This window comes from Mytilus edulis, chromosome 12, assembly GCF_963676685.1.
Source record: "Mytilus edulis chromosome 12, xbMytEdul2.2, whole genome shotgun sequence".
NCBI lineage: Eukaryota > Metazoa > Mollusca > Bivalvia > Mytilida > Mytilidae > Mytilus > Mytilus edulis.
Genome location: NC_092355.1, coordinates 31,998,863 through 32,018,391, shown reverse-complemented (window position 1 = coordinate 32,018,391; position 19,529 = coordinate 31,998,863). Strand labels below are relative to the sequence as shown.

The 19,529-nt window shown below is 31.1% G+C and overlaps 2 protein-coding genes and 1 long non-coding RNA gene across 4 annotated transcripts; all 3 read right to left on the bottom strand.

The window, feature by feature from the left end:
* Nucleotides 1-690: 690 nt before the first annotated feature.
* On the bottom strand, nucleotides 691-3,709 carry LOC139498268 (cholecystokinin receptor type A-like). Its single transcript, XM_071286635.1, has 2 exons — nucleotides 3,639-3,709; nucleotides 691-2,136 (listed from the first exon to the last, which is right to left on the bottom strand). The coding sequence occupies exon 2, from the start codon at nucleotides 2,132-2,134 to the stop codon at nucleotides 1,001-1,003; it is 1,134 nt and encodes a 377-aa protein (XP_071142736.1). The 5' UTR covers nucleotides 2,135-2,136; nucleotides 3,639-3,709; the 3' UTR covers nucleotides 691-1,000.
* A 3,897-nt stretch (nucleotides 3,710-7,606) lies between these two features.
* On the bottom strand, nucleotides 7,607-12,514 carry LOC139498267 (cholecystokinin receptor type A-like). 2 transcript variants are annotated; one of them, XM_071286634.1, is made up of 2 exons: nucleotides 12,340-12,514; nucleotides 7,607-9,114 (listed from the first exon to the last, which is right to left on the bottom strand). In XM_071286634.1, the coding sequence occupies exon 2, from the start codon at nucleotides 9,111-9,113 to the stop codon at nucleotides 7,980-7,982; it is 1,134 nt and encodes a 377-aa protein (XP_071142735.1). In that variant the 5' UTR covers nucleotide 9,114; nucleotides 12,340-12,514; the 3' UTR covers nucleotides 7,607-7,979. The 2 variants fall into 2 exon arrangements, with proteins under 2 accessions (XP_071142735.1, XP_071142734.1); XM_071286633.1 differs by lacking the exon at nucleotides 12,340-12,514 and adding an exon at nucleotides 10,506-10,671.
* Nucleotides 12,515-15,255: 2,741 nt separating this feature from the next.
* On the bottom strand, nucleotides 15,256-19,001 carry LOC139498266 (uncharacterized). Its single transcript, XR_011657871.1, has 3 exons — nucleotides 18,846-19,001; nucleotides 18,271-18,304; nucleotides 15,256-16,378 (listed from the first exon to the last, which is right to left on the bottom strand). It is a non-coding gene; the product is annotated as an uncharacterized lncRNA (long non-coding RNA).
* Nucleotides 19,002-19,529: the final 528 nt, after the last annotated feature.

Genomic DNA, 19,529 nt, shown 5'->3' with positions numbered 1-19,529 from the left:
CAAGATAGATGACTTAAGACAAATCAACACGAACCCCACCAAAAACGGGGGGAAATATTATGTGCTCCGGAAGTGTAAGCAGATCTTGCTCCACATTTGGCACCCGTCATGTTGCTAATGATATAACAAACCCGGTTAGTAGTCTTATTCAGTAGGTCACACTCGTAGTGAAAAGGAAAGTGGATTGTAGTTACGACATAAGTAACATATACGATATCATCTGTGAAACATAAGTGTTCATAACTGTTTTAAAATACATCTTTCTATTAAAATGTACAATTTTATGTTTTCTATAGAGAATAACTCAGAAATTGACAATCATAGGTCACCTTACGGCCTTCAATAATGAGCAAAGCCCATACCGCATAGTCAGCAATAAAAGTCTCAAAAATGACAATGTAAAACAATTCAAACGAGAAAACTAACGGCCTAATTTATGTAAAAATTTAACAAAAAACAAATATGCAACACTTAAATAAACGACAATCTCTGAATGTATGCCCCCAGTTGACATGTTATAACAATATACCTTAACAAAGTTCGTGACCGAGGGTTGATATTATTTCTCAGTAAAGGAACTTTATATCGTCCCCCGTCAATTATAATTGGAATAAGTGCCGTAATATTATCCACGATACACTCCATACTTACTGCTCTAAATAGATAAAACAGTGAAAAACTGACAAGAAATCATAAGATTCTGTTTTTAATTCGATAAAATTAATCGCAAAAGAATTTGTTTTTGTTCCCGCTGATAAGGCTGCTTACAATATTAGTATTGTTTGACGTAAATTTTATTTTGAGGTTCTACAAAAAGAAATCACCAATTCACCAACATTTCAACTTACTCCATTTTCTGGAAAGGACATCTGTAACAAGCATAAACTTTTAGCTACCTCTTTACAAGCTGAACCAACGTTCCCTTTGTACCATTCTCTCATAAAAAAATGGACATATACACATCTCATTTAGTTGTTATTGAAAGAAAGTTGAATCAGTCTTATGCCGGCGAGATATGTTTCTTCAAAAATATTTTTCCATACAATTTCAAGCATTCCTGTCGAAATGTTCTATCCAAGAGAAAAAAAACGATAGAGTTGGCTGCATTGTTAACAAAATATCCGTGAAGTAAGATATTGGATACTGTTTTGATAATGTTTTTGAATATGTTCGGATATGATATTTCAACCATTTTCGTGACAACATACACCAAATATCCTATTAATGAAATGGCGGTCGCTATTAAGAGATTAATGGTCAATTGAATCGCATTTCCAAGATTGTGTGATGATTTAATGCACTTTTTCTTCGTCTTGTCGCCACATCCAGTTTGCAATTTCTTGATTTGTAACTCTTCATTTTGAATAGATGAAGTAACCTGAGCAATCTCAGATCTTATGTTCGAAGCTGAATAAGAAGACGAATTTGATTTCTCTCTTTGTGATTTTCTCCATTCTCTCTGAGAACAAATTTCATACAGTATTCTTCCATAAGAAACTATGCACACAAAAACGCAAACTAAACCGATAACTAATACAATGCTGTAATATGCTCCTGCATTACGTATATTTTGATATTCTAATAAAAGTCTGCATTCCTTGCCGGACAGGCCTAAAATCTTCGTTTTATTTTCATTCAGACCATAAAATACTACGGCTGGAATTGATAATACCAAGACCAATACTAACAAAACAGCAGATATAGCATTCGACCTTTGTGAATTTGTAATAAGTATCGGCGATTTTTTAACAACCATCTTATATCTTTCAATAGCAATTGCAGTTAATAATAGGGTTGACGCCCCTGTACTGATATGATTAAGAAATTTAAAGAATTTGCAAGCACCGACAGATGAAAATGTGTAGCTGTACCGCATAACAATATTCTCAAAAGGCATACCAAACAAACAAGCTGTAAGATCAATAGAGGCAATCCAAATGATAAAAACTCTTACGGAATAGTTTGACATGATCGGTGATAACATATATACTACTATCGTGTGTGTATTGCCAATAGTTCCTACAACTGACAGAAATATGAGGAATATTGTAGCTGGGATGTCGTTGTCAAGAAACTCTTGATATTCTATCTCACCTAAAGTTGAACGAGTTCCATTCGTGACATTTGATGCCATTTCTGAAATCATATAGGAAAAAACATTATACAGATGTTAAATTTTTCACATTGCATAAAAATAAAAGAACGTAACTAGTCTTTTTTTCAAATGAATATGATATGAGCCTTAGTCGAAGATATATTTTAACTTCTGTATACAAAACACAAAATAATGAATTGGTGCGTAACTTGAAAAGAAGAAATAATATCAAATGCATATCAGGATGAGAACATGTAAAAATGTAAATCATATGAGTACCCAGATTTGCAAAAGAAACCGATGCTTAGCAATATATTTTATTTATTAGTGCACAACATTTCTCAGGTAGACATGTATGTCATGTTATAGATACTACTACCGTTTTTTCTGAGCATGAGCTTTTTGCTCCAAGCACTGAGCAAAATTTTATGACTTCAACCCCGGGTGTTCGCAATAGTCCAGCTACTGTATAAGTAGATTGTCAACACTGATGTTGTGAGTTCTAACTCTGCACCTGGCAAGTACGTTCGAATAAATTCTTAATTGACTTTAGTTGTCGTTTTTCATGTAGCAAATAAGTGGTTTATTCCGGGTCGTCTTGTTTCCTCAATAAAAAACGTACTTACTTCCTTGACAAACCTTTCTATTCAGGAAATCGGGTTAGATACCGATCAATCAGTCAATTAATCCAAAACATCCGCAATAAAGTGGTTATTTTTTCGTCCTTTATTGTAATGCGTCTGAAACTGTCATTTCTATTATAAAGTACGTTCCTTGATTTAGTCAGACTCTTGAATTATATTAAAACTAACATGTCACTATTTAGAAAATTAAACAATAACGTAAATTACCAAATCTATATGCACCAGATGCGAATTTCATCAATAATTGTCTATTCGGTCATCATCGGGGCTAAATATTTGAAAATCAAAAACCTTTTTATTCACAATGCTTTCAAAGCATTTTAAAAACAAATCTATATCAGACAATATCCATATTGTTATGCTCTTGCGAAGAACTGTATACTTTGTTGTTGATACCATCGGGGACTAACAATCCAAGCAGAACCCACAAAGAATGACATAAATGATAAATTAATTTACAATTAAAGTACATATTAAGTAATACATGATTTCTAATTCATTTCAAACAATTAGCATAATGAATCGATTTATATATATATATATATATATATAACATATATATATATATATATACAATTCGTCTAAATAACAGCCCAATAGTGTTAGATCTTTAAATTTGCGTAAGCAAATATTTTGTTCTTCCCGGGCCGGTATTAGATGCTACTGAGATATTGTGGCACCAAATCGCCTTGCACTGTGCTCGACGCTAGACCACTCGACCACCTAGGTTCTACGTGTTATGGAAAATGAAAACATTATGAATTTACCCTCCCCCTCTTTTCCACTAAAATAAAAAGCTAGATATATCCAGCTTTACTATTTTACTAGATATGTGTTACTTTTTAATTATCTGTAACATTTTGTAAAACCAAGAACACTTATTAGCATTAAATACCTACCTGAATAAATCCGTCTTAATTGTTTTGTCGTTAAGTATATAGTCGTTTATACTTCTTCATTTGGAAATAGCTATATCCTTTTTGGTTTTAATTTTGAAGTATATCATTTAAATTTTCAATTGTCAACCAATTATATCACACACCCTTTGAGATTGTGTATCCAATGAAAAAGATGTACACGTGAATATTTCTTAGCTTTATCAGCGTACACTGCTACATTTTCCAGGAACATTGTTTAATGATGTAAAAAAAAATCAAATATTTTCTAAATAGCTATAATACGATAGAGTTTATTTATGTTTTAAGCCATTTATATATTAAAAAAAACATTAGTGAAAAAACACTTAAAACTAAAAGTACATTATAAATTGATGAAAAGAAAAGAAAAGAAAAACACATGTACATAAAGGGAATAACAAAATATACACTTAAAATTTCCGCATATATCTCATTATCAAACTTATATTGCCTATGAAGCTGTATCTGAACAAGGAAAATTTTAAGGTTCCTGTGGGTTCCTTTTGTAAAACATCTAATCATATTCAACATTTCAATCATAAGTATCTCATAAATTAAAAGATTAAGCGTAAAGATGTCATTATTAGTCAAAGAAAAAACACGACCTTCTCCCATGCATAAATGTATGTATAGACTGATTGAAGAATCGTGAATGTTCATACATGTCTAGTTGAACATCGGGACGATTCGGCTATATATCGCTTGGTATATGAATTTTGTGAGTTTAGACATCCAACTTTTCGATGGATATTTCTATCGTTCTTTTTTAATGTTGGTACAAAAGAAGAGAAGGACAGATTTCTTTATTTGTAATGTCTCCTCTATTATAATATAAATCGACCTTATGCAAGTGCACATAAACATGTACTGATTTTGAACATTCAAATACGTAATAAAGGTTAATGTTGGTATAGGAAGATGTGATGTGAGTGCCAATGAGACAACTCTCCATCCAAATAATAATTTATAAAAGTAAAACCATTATAGGTCAATGTAGGGCCTGCAACACGGGGCCTTGGCTCACACCGAACAACAAGCTATAAAGGGCCCCAAAATTACTAGTGTAAAACCATTCAAACAGGAAACCAACGGTTTAATCTATATAAAAAACGAGAAACGAGAAACACGTATAAATTACATAAACAAACGACAACTACTGTACATCAGATTCCTGACTTAGGACAGGTGCAAACATTTGCAGCGGGATTAAACGTTTTAAGGTGGTACCTAACACTACAGGGATATAACTCTGTAAAAGCCGCTAAACGTTGTAATTATGTTGTGTTGTTAAGAGAATATTAAGCTTCTCAATTATCAAAAGAAGTGTTTGTCAAATTGTTATATAACCAGTGTAATTTTTCTGATAAAATGGTTGGTTGAAATTTTTCTATTTTTGTAAAAGGGTCAAAGTAAATACTTCGTCAAAATTTTAAGAAAATTAAACGAGCCAAATTATTTTTAGTTAAAGTGTTGGGTACCACCTTAATGGTACCAAACCTTTTGAAACGTTTTTCTCTTTGTTGGGTTCTTATATCCACTCCATTTTCAAACAGTATAAAACTTTGCATAGAGTTTTTCTTCAACCCGAAATAAGTTTACAAATGCATTGATATGCCTATGAGCATAAGGTCGATTTCTATCCGACGTATCTCATGTATTTGAAAATATAACCTATTCTATTCCCTGAAATATAGAATTACAGATTAATCGTTCAATCGACAGTAAGTTATTGTTAAATATCTTCCTTGTTCCTGTACCTCGTTTCAACAGTGTTTTGACCAATTCATGTCCGGTGATTTTATAGATATATTTTTTCATTATTTTAAATGTATTTGAAGTTGTGGGCGTTGGGTGTAATACCAACTTATTATTTGTAAATGCAGTAAAAAATAAACACCTATCTAAGTTGTTCAAAAGCAACATATCAACGAAAAATAAGTATGATTTAAATCGTTGCACAGTGCAATCTTTTTATCATATATAGGTTATTTACAAATAAACCATGATGACACGGGTGAGATTTATTTTTAAGATATAATTTGACGCTAGAAATTCATCCTATTTCCTGTGTTCACTTTGTATCAATTTGCATTGTACTTTCAAGTGTAGAACAATTGCATCAGAGACTACTACAATATAAACGGCATTATTTATAAAGTTCATTAACATAAAACTATACTTCAAATATGGGCTAAGAATATTGGGGTTTTTTTCAAATGATAAATACGTTTGGATGAATTATATCTGAATTCACGGGCTTCATCAACATCCCGTTGTAGTTTGGTTTCTAAAGCTACACCATAATCGTTGTTATCTTTGAAAGAGAATTTAATAAAAAGATTTAGAGTAGCTTTTTGTAACAAAATACCTGAGTCACTATTTTACCAGCTATATAAAAAGTATTTTTCGTTGAAATCTTAACTTCAACGTACTTAGTCAGGAGTATGATATTTGTTTTCCAGTCTTTCAAATGGTTGATATAGTTGAGTTTTTGGGTTTGTCATGTTTTATGCACATTTCTATGTTATAAATAATGTTTATTTTAAGGTTTTTCTTGTCGTACAACACACCGAGGGATGTCAGGATTGATCAAACGAAAGATCGACCGTAGGGAGGTCTTTCTTTAGGGCAATCCTGACACCCCCAGATGTGTTCTACTTATACACCGTCAAAAAAATATTATTTTTTACAAAAATTTGCAAAATTTAGCATCCTATTTTACCAACCCCATTAAAGTATGATATTAATTTCTAATGCGTTCAGGTTTTAATACACACTATGGCTCATTTAGAATGTGAAATAATACCCACTATTAATTAATCAAGAAATACACCTTAGAAATTATTATCCATACACATTACAAATATATCTGTAACTGTTTGAAGTCAGACACAAATGGATTGTTATCATCCGATAACGGTGTATAAAAAATTCAAGACACTTTGTAAGTTATTTATTGTACCAACCTAGCTTATGGAAAAGTGCTGGGTGCTATGAATTGTTGTTTTTTTTTCTTCTATTTGTAATGACATTTCTATCGCGGAAAAATTATAATTTCTTCAACAATTTTAATTGAACCTAATGAAATATTCAGAATGACTTTCTTTTAAATAGCAATACATATTTTAACAGTTAATCAGGATATAATCATATACCCTTCCCTCCCTCCCTTCTTGACCCCATTGTGAGGTACGTGGATGTTATTCAATAAAATGTAAGATTGTTTTATTAGTTGATCATTTGATAGAGTAAAATTCATACATCACTGTAAAAAAGTGTAGAACTGAATGACGCACGAAATCGTGAAAAATGTACATGTAAAACGAAAACGAATATCAAATCATTTAGGTCACTGTATGATTTTCTTTTCACTGTGATTCAATAAGATTTTCATAATCTTATACACGAATATGTTAAATCTGGCCTTTTGGAAAAGTGTTTTGAATGTTTTACATTAAAATTCATCTCACATATATGATAATGTCTCTGTCCCTATTGTATTGATAAATTAACAAAACGTTACATTATTTGTTTCTCAAATTAAAATGCGGGCAATGACGATTTTATTTTCGCCTATCATAGATTGAACTTTAAAATGAATTTCCCAATCGGCAACAAAAACTATTTAGACGAAAATAATTTTGAAGTGAATTATAGTTAGCATTTTTATCAAGGAAAAAAATGACCTCATATAGGTCATTATTTTATGCCTAAGAGCATATTTCATTGACACATGGTATTATCCGGGTTGACTTCGGCTGTTGTCTGCTCTATGGTCGGGTTGTTGTCGCTTTGACACATTTCCCATTTCCTTTCTCAATTTTATGATTCTTCGAAAGAATGATCTATCGTTCTGAAAGAAAATAACTCCATATGGGTATATAATTTGTTATATCAACTTTAAAGTTTGTTAAATTATTATATATAAACAGTTTACAGACACGGGCAGATATTTTATTCAAAGCACTTTCTTTATAATAAGACATGTTACAATGATAAATCTAAATATTCTGGTTTGATACAGTTTATCATAGAGCGGAATCTTTATACGTGATTGTAGATGCAACTTACTTCAGATGTCGTATTGAGCAAACAAATGTTATTTGTACTAACTTTCTCAAGTTTTGCTTTATTTATTACTGTTCGGTGTAAATATTCTAATTATGATACAAATTGGAATATATACAAGTTCAAGGAAACAAATTTCAATTGTTCGCTAATCTGGTTATAAAGTATACATCTTTCGGGATCCTGTCAAACAAATTGAATGCATATAATTTCACAAGCTTTTTAAATTATAATTGATAAGAGGTTCAGCCAGTTTCATTCCATTGACACACGTTTCTTCTTAGGACATATTTTCCCATACAATTTCATGCATTCATGTCGGAAAGTTCTATCCAAAAGACAAAATATGATAGGATTAGATGCATTGTTAACAAAATATCCGCGCCCTATGATATCGGATATTGGTCGGATATGGTTTTGGTACATCGTATGATTCAAAATTTGGACCATTTTCGTGAAAACATACAACATATTTCCTATGTAGGACACACCGGTTGCTATCATGAGGCTTATGGTTAGTCGAATCGCATTTCCAAGATTGTGTGATGAACGAGTAGGCTTTTTGTTTGTCCTGCCACAGGTTCCAGTTTGCAGTTTATTTAACTCTACCGCTTCATTATGAATAGTTGATGTTATTCGAGTGGTCTCCGATCTTATATCTGAAGTTGAAATAACAGACGAAACTGGTTTCTTTCTTATTGATTTTCTCCATTCTTTTCGAGTACAAATTGCATGCAGTATTCTTCCATATGAAAATATGCACATGACAACGCAAACCAAACCTATGAATAAAACTATAATGTAATAACTACCTAGATATCGTAACTTTTCATACTCTAACAACAATCTGCATTCTCTTCTTATTAGACCAAAAAATGTTGTTTCTTTTTCGTTCAGACCATAATATATTAGAACTGGGATTGACAATATCATTGAAAATCCAACAAGAACAGAAGATATGACATTTGACCTTTGTATATTAGTTATAAGTACTGGCAATTTTTTGACAAATATTCTATATCTCTCAATGGCAATTGAAGTCAATAAAATGCAGGAGGCCCCTGTAACAACATGATTTAGGAATTTGAAAAATTTGCAAGCACCGTCAGAGGAAAATGTGTAATCGTATCGAATATCGAAAATTTCAAAAGGCATACAAAACACACAAGCTGTCAGATCGTTAAAAGCAAGCCAAAGGATAAATACTCGAACGGAATATTTTGCCATAACTGGTGATAATAGATATACTAATATCGTGTGTATATTTCCAATTGCTCCTATGACTGACAGACATATGAGGAATAATGTAGCTGGGATATCTTTGTCCAGAAATTGTCCGTATTCTATTTCCCTTAAACTTTGAGTTCCGTTAGTGAAATTGTATGCCATCCTGAAAATGATAAAATATAAAAGGTTATGCTAATGTTTTATTTTGTTTTATTTTATACACCGTGGATGAATGTATGACTTTTTATGATAACCAATTTTCGTCCAAAATATGAAAATACAAATGTGGTATAAGTGCCAATGAGACAACTCTTCATTCAAGTCACAATGTCTAAAAAATTAATCATTATAGGTCAAAGTTCAGCATTTAACACAGGACCTTGGCTCACAACGAATAGTAAGCTTTTAAGGACCAAACAATTACTAGTGTAAAACACATATATATATATATATATATATATATATATGTTTTTGAAATATCTCTGCTTATCAAAGGGTAAATAAGGGAAACTATTGTTGAAAACTGTTCGACTTAAATCTGATGAGAGTTGACATGTTGTATCCAGAATGTACACAGTTTTCTGTCTATAGGTACATGTGATCAAATCATATTCTTAGATAGTAGTAGTTAAACATGTTAAACAGTCGGTATTATACATGTCGAAGAAACATTAAGTTGTACATCATTCAGTTTCTGATAGAGAATTGTCTCAGTGACAATCATACCACATCTTCTAATTTTTAAACTGATTTCAATTTGAATGATAAACAATACATGTGATACATCGAGATGAACAATTATATAATTAGACAAATATGAAATGTCGATTCTATTTCTTGCGCCCGTCGATTTAATATAATTTAAGTAAACCAAAATCTACAAAATGAAGAAAAGAGGGACGAAAGATACCAAAGGGACAGTCAAACTCATAAATCTAAAGCAAACTGACAACGCCATGGCTAAAAATGAAAATGACAAACAGATAAACAATAGTAAACATGACACAACATAGAAAACTAAAGAATAAACAACACGAACCCCACCAAATACTAGGGGTGATCTCGGGTGCTCCGGAAGGGTAAGCATATCCTGCTCCACATGTGGCACCCGTCGTGTTGCTTATTGCAAAATATCTGGTTGGATTTGATATCACTTCAAATCTATCTTATCATATTATGTTTGTTTATTAACGATGAACACAAGTGAGCAGTTTAGCTAGCTATAAAAACAGGTTAACCATCTATTCTATATAAGAAAATGCTTATATTAAGTCAAGAATATGACAATTGTTATCAATTCGCTTTTGCCATTTGATTAGGGACTTTACGTTGTGATATTTTTTGGTTTAATTAATCTTAATTAATATTTCTACACAATAAACAATCATATACATTATAAGTCCCTTTCCTTTTTAGTTTGAGTAATCAAAACATTCAAACCAATTACTTTTTATCAAGTATTGGCTTACGTTTTCATTCATGGTTTGTTACCGTTCGAATATATGTAATACATTATATAGAATAAAGTATTCTTATGACCCATTTCAAACATACCTCAATAGTTCTTCCTATTTCTGTTTTCTGTGTGTTAATAGTTCTTTTTAACAAGTAAAACTATTTTTATATATTTGTTTCAAATCCAAAGCGTCATGCACTCAGAGGGTACCACACTACATAAAACCCATATGATTATTTTTTCATCGCGATTTATTTAACAGACATAAAACGACAACCTATTCAGATTTATTTAATATAACAATGTCGGTACTTGGAAAAACAACACAATGAATCAACCGAAATGTATTGTTAAAATGATTTCCTTGTATTTCGTTCTAAACAGAACATGTTGCCCACATTATGTCCGGTAGTTTCTAGCATAACACAATGCTTCCCTATTTTCAGATATATATCAAGTGCATGACGATAAAATTTGAAAAGAACAATTTCAAATCAGATTTTAACTGCATGAAAAGTCAAGCAGAGATATGTTCGAAACACACGTACAGTTACCGTGTATTAAAGTATCTGTATATTACTGTATTCTATCGAACTAAAATTTTTTTTTTTAATTAATCAATATAATAAACCTTCAACTTAAAATGGTAAAAATAATTATTATTTCTACACAATCTGTACAACATTTACATCAGAAGTCCCAATACATTTGTATCCTATCGTTTTTAGTTTTCAAACATGAAAACTTTCAAAACAAAAAATTCAGTTTTGATTCGATTGGTTTAATCATTTATTGTCATAAATCATATTTGTTTTGAATAAAGGCAACAGTAGTATACCGCTGTTCAAAAATCGTAAATCTATGGACAAAAACAAAATCGGGGAAAACAAACTAAAACTGAGGGAAACGCATTAACTATAAGAGGAAAACAACGACACAACATTCAAATGTAACACACATAGCAACGGACTAAGCATTAGACAAAATCCGATAAGAATAACCAATATAACATCAAAACCAAATACATGAATTTGGGATAGAAAAGTACCGTGACACGTCTTAAAGTAATGTAAATTCACACTCAAATATAGGAGAAAACAAACGACACAACGTACAAAAACACAACGTAGAAATGTTTCACACACAGAAACAAAAAAAAATTCGTGAATACTAGTACTTATAGTAAATGATGTTTTGATTCATTTTAAACGAAAGTTAGTCATGATTTTGTAATGGTATATAAAAGAGGCTGACGACACCAAGTGAACTTTTAAACCCTACTAATCGAAGACAAAGTGGTAATGCAATGTAAAGAAACAAAATTATGAAGAGACAAATATGTCCACAAATAGTAAATGGAAAACTGAGTCTAATGCATATGAGTTCAATCGAATATACAAGGTTTACTAATGAGCCTTAATGGTTATGATTGCTTGGCTGGCCTTCTTGTACGTTAAATTGATTTAGCACCTTATATCTTCTTTCAACAGAGACATAAAACTGTTTTGATGGTAAATGGAAAACAAAATATCAGACAAATAGTGTTAAAAATGCATTTTAGTAGTATCAATGTAACATTATTTAAAGTAAAACCTTTGTAATAATTCACATACAATGATGTGTTGTTTGAATTTATTATAATATACTCCAAATCTCACATATAATATCATGTTTACTTACAGCAGTTGCAGATAAATATTGTATTCGCTCAGGTAATAGAATTCTAATCGTCTATGATCTTCTCCTTCGTACTTTATTTGTTGTTTTTTTTTAATTTTTAATTCAAGCGTTACTGGTGAGTCATTTGTAGACGAAAATAATGTTTTGAGTAAAAAATTTCAATCATGGTATTTTTGATGATTTTATACAACAACATTTGTTACTGCTCGATTATGTTCTTGATGTTTATGATATATAGTATTACAAACGTACCTGAATAGAAAACTTCAAAATCTTGTTTCCGGATTTTTTCGATAGTGTATGCTACTTCATATGTAAATAGTTTTACCGTTATTGTTTCTAAATTTAAAATATTGAAATATATAACTGCTGTATCGTATTACTACACGCCTTTTTTAAATATATCCAATGGAAAAAAAATTCACAGAGTGTTAATGGTCTTTCCTGTTCTTTGTTAAACTAGTGCATTTTATCAACTCATGTCCGGTGATTCGAATGATATTAAATCGTTTTCCAAGTTTTTCAGGCTACGAATGAATTAAAGTGCGTGGAAACACAATCGGAAAAGACCAGTTCAAAATTGGCAGTACGTTCAGAAAAAAATGTTTAAAATAAATTGATTGGCCAAACAAAATGTTTAAAATAAATTGATTGGCCAAACAAAATTCTTGCATGGCTTCCTTATTAACTGTTTTGTATTGTAATATTGTTTATATCAGATAGTAATTCTATTTTACCATCTAAATATATTATTATGATCTCCACAAAAATATGTAATAAAGTTCCTGTCCGTAACATTTTATAAAGCATCCATTCCTGTATCCTTTTAAAAAAAACTTACATCTAAAATCAAATGTGTTCTCGTCTTCCGTTGTTGAGTACAGAAATACGAAGAATTAATTTTAATAGTATAAAACAGAAATCAAAAAAGGTCATTTTGACATTATATTCTTAGTCATATCCAATTGACTCATGATTCATAACTTAAGAATGTTTGATACTTTTTTTTTAAAATAATAAGCTTTTCAAAAGACTGTTTATAAATAATTAAAAGTATGTAAATAAAGTTACTAAACAGCAGACTCGGATAAAGGGTTCAAATGCTAATTTGTGAATTATCAGCCGTTGAAAATTTGGCGGGTAATTATTCCCTTTGAGCATTTCATACATTCAATATGGGCACTTTTTTCTTTCCAAACAATGAAAAGGGGATTTAAAAGATTTTCAAATATGACTTTTAAAGAATATTTAATACAATTATGAAAACAAAAGTATAGGTTGGCGGGCAAAATATTTAATGACACTACATGGATAATATCAGAGGATTTCGAATATGTGGTATAAACTAAAAAAAAAGAAGAGGAGCAATCCCTAATTTACAAAGGAATACCAACCTTTTGTTGATACACAAGTTTATGTTGAAATTCAATAAATATAAAAAAAAAAAGAAGATGTTGTATGATTGTCAATGAGACAACTCTCCACAAGAGACCAAAATATCACAGAAATTTAAAACACCATACGGACTTCAACAATGAGCAAAGCCAATACCGCATAGTCGGCTATAAAATACCTCAAAATAAAAATGTAAAACAATTCAAACGAGAAAACTAACGGCCTCATTTATGTAGCAATCAATCAAAATTGCACATGATACATAATAGAAGTAGGCTATTAGGGTATCTTATGAACCTTCGATGTCAACCGTTGATTTGAAACACGTTAAAAGAAATTGTTTTCGTTGAAACACTTAAATATACTGTAAACAAAAAGAAAATAGGCAGCATTACTCTTGATGAAATTGTAAAACGATTGACATCAATAAGTCAAATCTGCAGAAGAGTCTAGGGTCTCCAAGTACATACTACATGGTATCAAAATTGATTGTATCTTTAACTCGTGTATATACCTACACGACCTATACGTAGTATTTTTTTTTTTTTTATTTCTTTTTATTATTATTTAAATAATTGAGGTCTGGAGCTGGCATGTCAGTAACTGCTAGTAATCCTTTGTTAATTTATGTGTCATTGCCATTTTGTTTTATTTTTTTTTTTATTTTTTTTTGTTACTTATTCTGACGTCGGATCCGAACTTCTTTTAAACTAAGTTTTACGGTGCATATTTCTGTGTGTTTGTTTTTGCGCGAACACCTGAGGGGGTTGAGAACTTTAAAAAACTTGTTTAACACAACCAAATATTTGAGATTATCTAAATTCAGAGCCTCTATGATGTCACAGATTTGATGATAGCTGAACGCACCTGTATTATAACAAAAGGACATTGAATTGTTAAAACTAGATCACGCTGGATACCTATCACTCAGTGATTTTGAATAGGACTAAACTTACTGTACCTTTTTCCAATGAATTATTCAAAATTATGCAAAAAGTATCTACGAATTTGAGCTAAACATTTCATCAGTTATCTATCATTTACCAAACACATGGAGAAGATATATAAAGGACATTTAAACGTATAAATAAAAGACAAACTGACAACGCCATCATGGTCATGGCAGGAAACAGAAAATTACGAAAAGACAAACAATATATTCCAAAATAGACAAAATAGAAAACTAAAGACCTCTATATTTAGAGAGTAGAACAAACACACATTTAACAATTCCTTTCAAATTTAGACCATTTTCTAGTCTTTCGGACTATTTATAACATATTCATATGTGATACTCTTACTCGTCCACTGAATGCACTTAAGGTGTGATGGTGAAGTGTTCAGAGTTTGATCATCTTGTGTTATTTGCTTGTACTGTCTCATTCACGATTACCCAATCTGTTTTACTTATTATCATGTTGCATTTTAATAAATGGTTCATTTTTTTTATATAAATAAGTCCGTTAGTTTTCTCGTTTGAATTGTTTTACATTGTCATATCGGGGCCTTTTATGGCTGACTATGCGGTATGGACTTTATTCATTGTTAAAGGCCGTACAGTGACCTATAGATGTGTCATTTTGGTCTCTTGTGGACTGTTGTCTCATTGGCAATCATACCACATCTTCTTTTTTATATATACTCACGCAAAAAAGATAAAACATTACATGCAAGTACTATGCGTGTGCATTATATTTGCAATACTCTCTCAGCTCCTCAAATATGTTTATGCACTGCATGACATAACTCGTTTTAGATAGAAAACTCGAACAGTTTCAAGCGGTCAAAAATCTTTTAAGAACATATTTTCCGATATAATTTTAAACATTCTTGTCGAAAAGTTTTATCAAAAAGACAAAATACAAAAGCATTGGACGTATTGCTACCAAAATATCCACGCAGAACGACGGCTGTTACCGGTTGGACAGTGGTTTTATATAACGTAGGATTCAGCATTTTGACCATCATCATGCAAACAAACAACATATATGCTATATACGAAACTGTGGTTGCTATTATGAGACCTACTGTAAGTCGAAGTGCGTTTTTAAGATTATGCGATGCGGTCGTCCTGTAAGCTATTTCGGCTGGTACGTGAATTGTTTGTATCTCCTCATTTTGAATAGATGAGTTAACATTGTCGTTCCGAAATCTAATATGCGTAGCGGAATTAAAAGACGAATTTGACTTTCCTCTTAATGATTTCCTAGTTTTTATCCCATTACAAATGTCCCACAGTATTCGTGCGTATGACACGATACACACTATGGCGAAAACTGAACAAAGAGTACTAAGTATTATAATGTAATACATTCCTGCATTATGTATATTAAGATACTGGGTTAAAACAGTGCAGTCCTTTCCGGGGACACCAGGGGCCCCTGTTTTAATTTCGTTTGGACCGAAAAATATTACGACTGGGATTGAAAAAGCCATAGATACCCCTACCAGGAAAACAGATATGACATTATTCGACTTCTGAGAGTTTAAGAACAGTATTGGTTCTTTTTTAACAATAATTCTATATCTCTCAACAGCAATCGTAGTCCAAAATCCACTTGAGGCCAAGGCTACCACGTGAAAAAGAAATATGAAGAATTTGCAACCACTGGTAGATGTGGAGTAGCTGTATCGAATATTATAAATCTCTAATGGCATACAAAACAAACACGCTATAAGATCAGTTAAAGAAAGCCAAATGATGAAAACTCGAATAGAATATTTTGCCATGACCGGCGATATCTTAAATATTAATATCATGTGTATATTTCCAATTGTTCCTATGATACACAAGAAACTAAGGCATATTGTAGCTGGGATCCCTTGGTCCAGAAATCTTTCGTATTCTATGTCGCTCAAACTCGTATAAGTTCCGTTTGTTAAATATAATGCCATCCTGAAAAAATTAAATAAAACCTTTTATGTTTTTGATTTTAATAACAATTGATAAATGAGAGCTACTTGTATAAATTTGAATTTTTCGAGTATAACTCATGTGTGTTTTGTCTGGTGTACTCCTGAATGACGAATTTAATTTTTTAATCAGCAGCCTTTTAATTTACTTCTTTCTAAAGGATAAGTTTTTTTGTGTTTGTAATTGATTCAAATATGTTTTCATTGCCTGATTCAGATATGTTCTTCTAATCCAATTATATATGTTCTTCTAATCTGATTCACATAATAATGTTCTTCTAATCTGATTCACATATGTTCTTCTAATCTGATTCACATATATTCTTCTAATCTGATTCACATAATTTTTTATGTTCTTATAATCTGATTCACATATAATGTGATTCACATATGTTCTTATAATCTGATTCACATATGTCCTTATAATCTGATTCACATATGTTCTTCTAATCTGATTCACATATGTTCCTACAAACTGATTCAGATATGTTCGTATAGCATAAATTACGAATGTCACATATGGAGCAGGATCTGCTAGAATTCTAGAGCACCTGACAACATCACCATTTTAGTTGGTTTCATTTAGCACAGTCTATGGTTGGTTTTCTATGTTGCTGTTTTGTGGACTTGTGTTTGTCTGTTTGTCGTTTAGTTTTTTATCCAAAGCGTTGTCAGTTTATTTTCCACGTATAAGTTTGAATGTCCCTTTGGTATCTACAATCTCTCTTTTACAACCATTTTTGAAACCACAAAGGACAAGGTTCACTAATGGCACAAAATGGCCTAAAATATCAACTTTATCATAAAACACCACAAAGGTCTCAATTTGGTTCGTCAATGGTTGTATTTCAAAAGTCTAAATGCTAAATATATCAGTTCTTTTCATAAGAGAACATAATATTCTCCAAAGTTAGCCTATTTTGGACACTTTGTCAAAATATGATGATTTTCTGCATTTTTTAAACCTCAAAGCTTTAAAAACACCTTAGCGGCCACCTGCGATCCAAAATGTGTTGTAACCAAAGATTTCAATTTTGATATAGATTTCATCAATATAAAAACTTTTTGGATCGTAGATGGCAGCCAAGGTTAATTATGCCAAAATCAATTAAAATTTATGAAAAAAGTACCAAAATTGACCTTTTAATACAAATTATGTTTATTTATGGGGTCATAGCTCCATAAATTGTAAAAGAAAGTGCTAAAAAAAAATTGTTAGTCTTAATAGTATTATCACAAGTATTTCTACGTGAAATTTGTAATATTTTGGCCCGATTTAAAAAACATTAAAAATTCAGGGCCAATTTAAGCCTTCGTGAACCTTCTCCTTTGTTAGCATTAGAATGATTTCCTTATTCCTGTACTTCGTTAAAAAAATGATTTAAACAACAAATGTGTGTCAAGTGCTAGATTATCAAATCGGAAGAGATCAGTTCCAAACCAGCCTTAACTTCAGGAAAACGACATTCACATACTTGTAACAAAAATTACAATTACTTCCCTGTTGAATTTTTTTTAATCCGAATTATATCGGACAGAATTTTATTTTATGATTTTAATCCATGTAACGGTACCTTAACTCCAAATGGTAACAATAGCAAAATAATATCCATCCGAAATCCCATTTTTATTTCAGTTTGCCCAATTAAAAAGTGGAAATAAAATAACCATTCATGATTTATATTTGTTAATTGAAATTAAATTATTACATGAATAGAATTTAGGTAATTAATTTACATACGGTGCTGCAGCTCTTTTCACAAAAAAATCTGAAGAGTAAAATTGTTCGTAAATAATACACATTTCATTATAACTTACGATCAATTTTAGTCGTATGATTTTTTTGTGAAAAGGGGCCCTGTACTTTATACATACCAACTTTCTTGCTCTTCATCGAACAATGTAGTATCTGTGCAAGAATACAAAAAAAAAGAAATAATTCTCTTTGAAAAAAATGTGTGTTTATCAATAGTTGTCAAAGGTACCAGAATTATAACTCAATTCGCCAGACGCGCGTTTAGTCTACATTAGACTCATCAGTGACGTTCAGATCAAAACTCAAAGTTTACATATTTAAGTATGTTTCATCTGTTAAAAAGTTAAATGTATGAATGTCAGGATGATTCTTTTGTACTGAAAAAAGTAAAACCACAAAAGTACTGAACTTCGAGAAAATCCAATAGGGCCAGACCCTTATAAAATGGCAAAATCAAAAGCTCAAACACATCACACGAATGAATAACAACCGTCATCTTCCTAACTTGGTACAGGTATTTTCGTATGTAGATAAATGGTGGATTTAACCTGGTTTTATAGTTTGGTAAACGTTTCACTTGTATGATAGCCGCATCAAACTCCATTATTTTTACATCGATGCGTTACTTTCATCCATTGTCAGGATACGTTAAAAAATATATATGATATACCAGTTAAATTCATAAAACACATACCTCAATGATCTTTATTGTCTTTGTGAATATAGTTGTATTTTCATTTACAGATGATAGACAATTAATCATTAATTGGTATAATTTTCAAGTTCTTATATACAAAACAACATTTTTCATATCACTACACGCCCTTCCGATGATGCATCCAATGAACATGTATTGTTATCACAAAACTAAAGTCAATATTGGAAACCCTAATATGAGTAACATGTTTAGTGTATTAACAATCGCTTGGTTGTCGTTCTTTAGTCTGTTCAATCATATAAGGCTTTATAGCTTAAGCGGAAACCCCATGGACAACAATAGACATTCTAAATAGAGTGGAAATGATTCCAAAATGACGACATTTGAATAACACGTCACAATTAGGTTCAATACCATTCATATCATAATGGAAACTACTTGCCCTAACTGATTCGTCATTGGCAAACAATAATGTTCTTCCATATTCCTTGCGCATTCTCAGTGTTTTCTATAATTGTTTTTCTTTCTTCCTATAATACATGTCATACTAGACTCCGGTTTTCGTATTGAATACATTTGTAACAGTTTGATAAAACCGAGAGCAAAAATATTTGCGATGACTTTGATTTAAAGTATGTATACCTCGTACACGTTTTCTAATATTAAATGGTATTGATACCTCAAATTTAATAATTTATTTAATTTGTCAAGCTGTTTGGT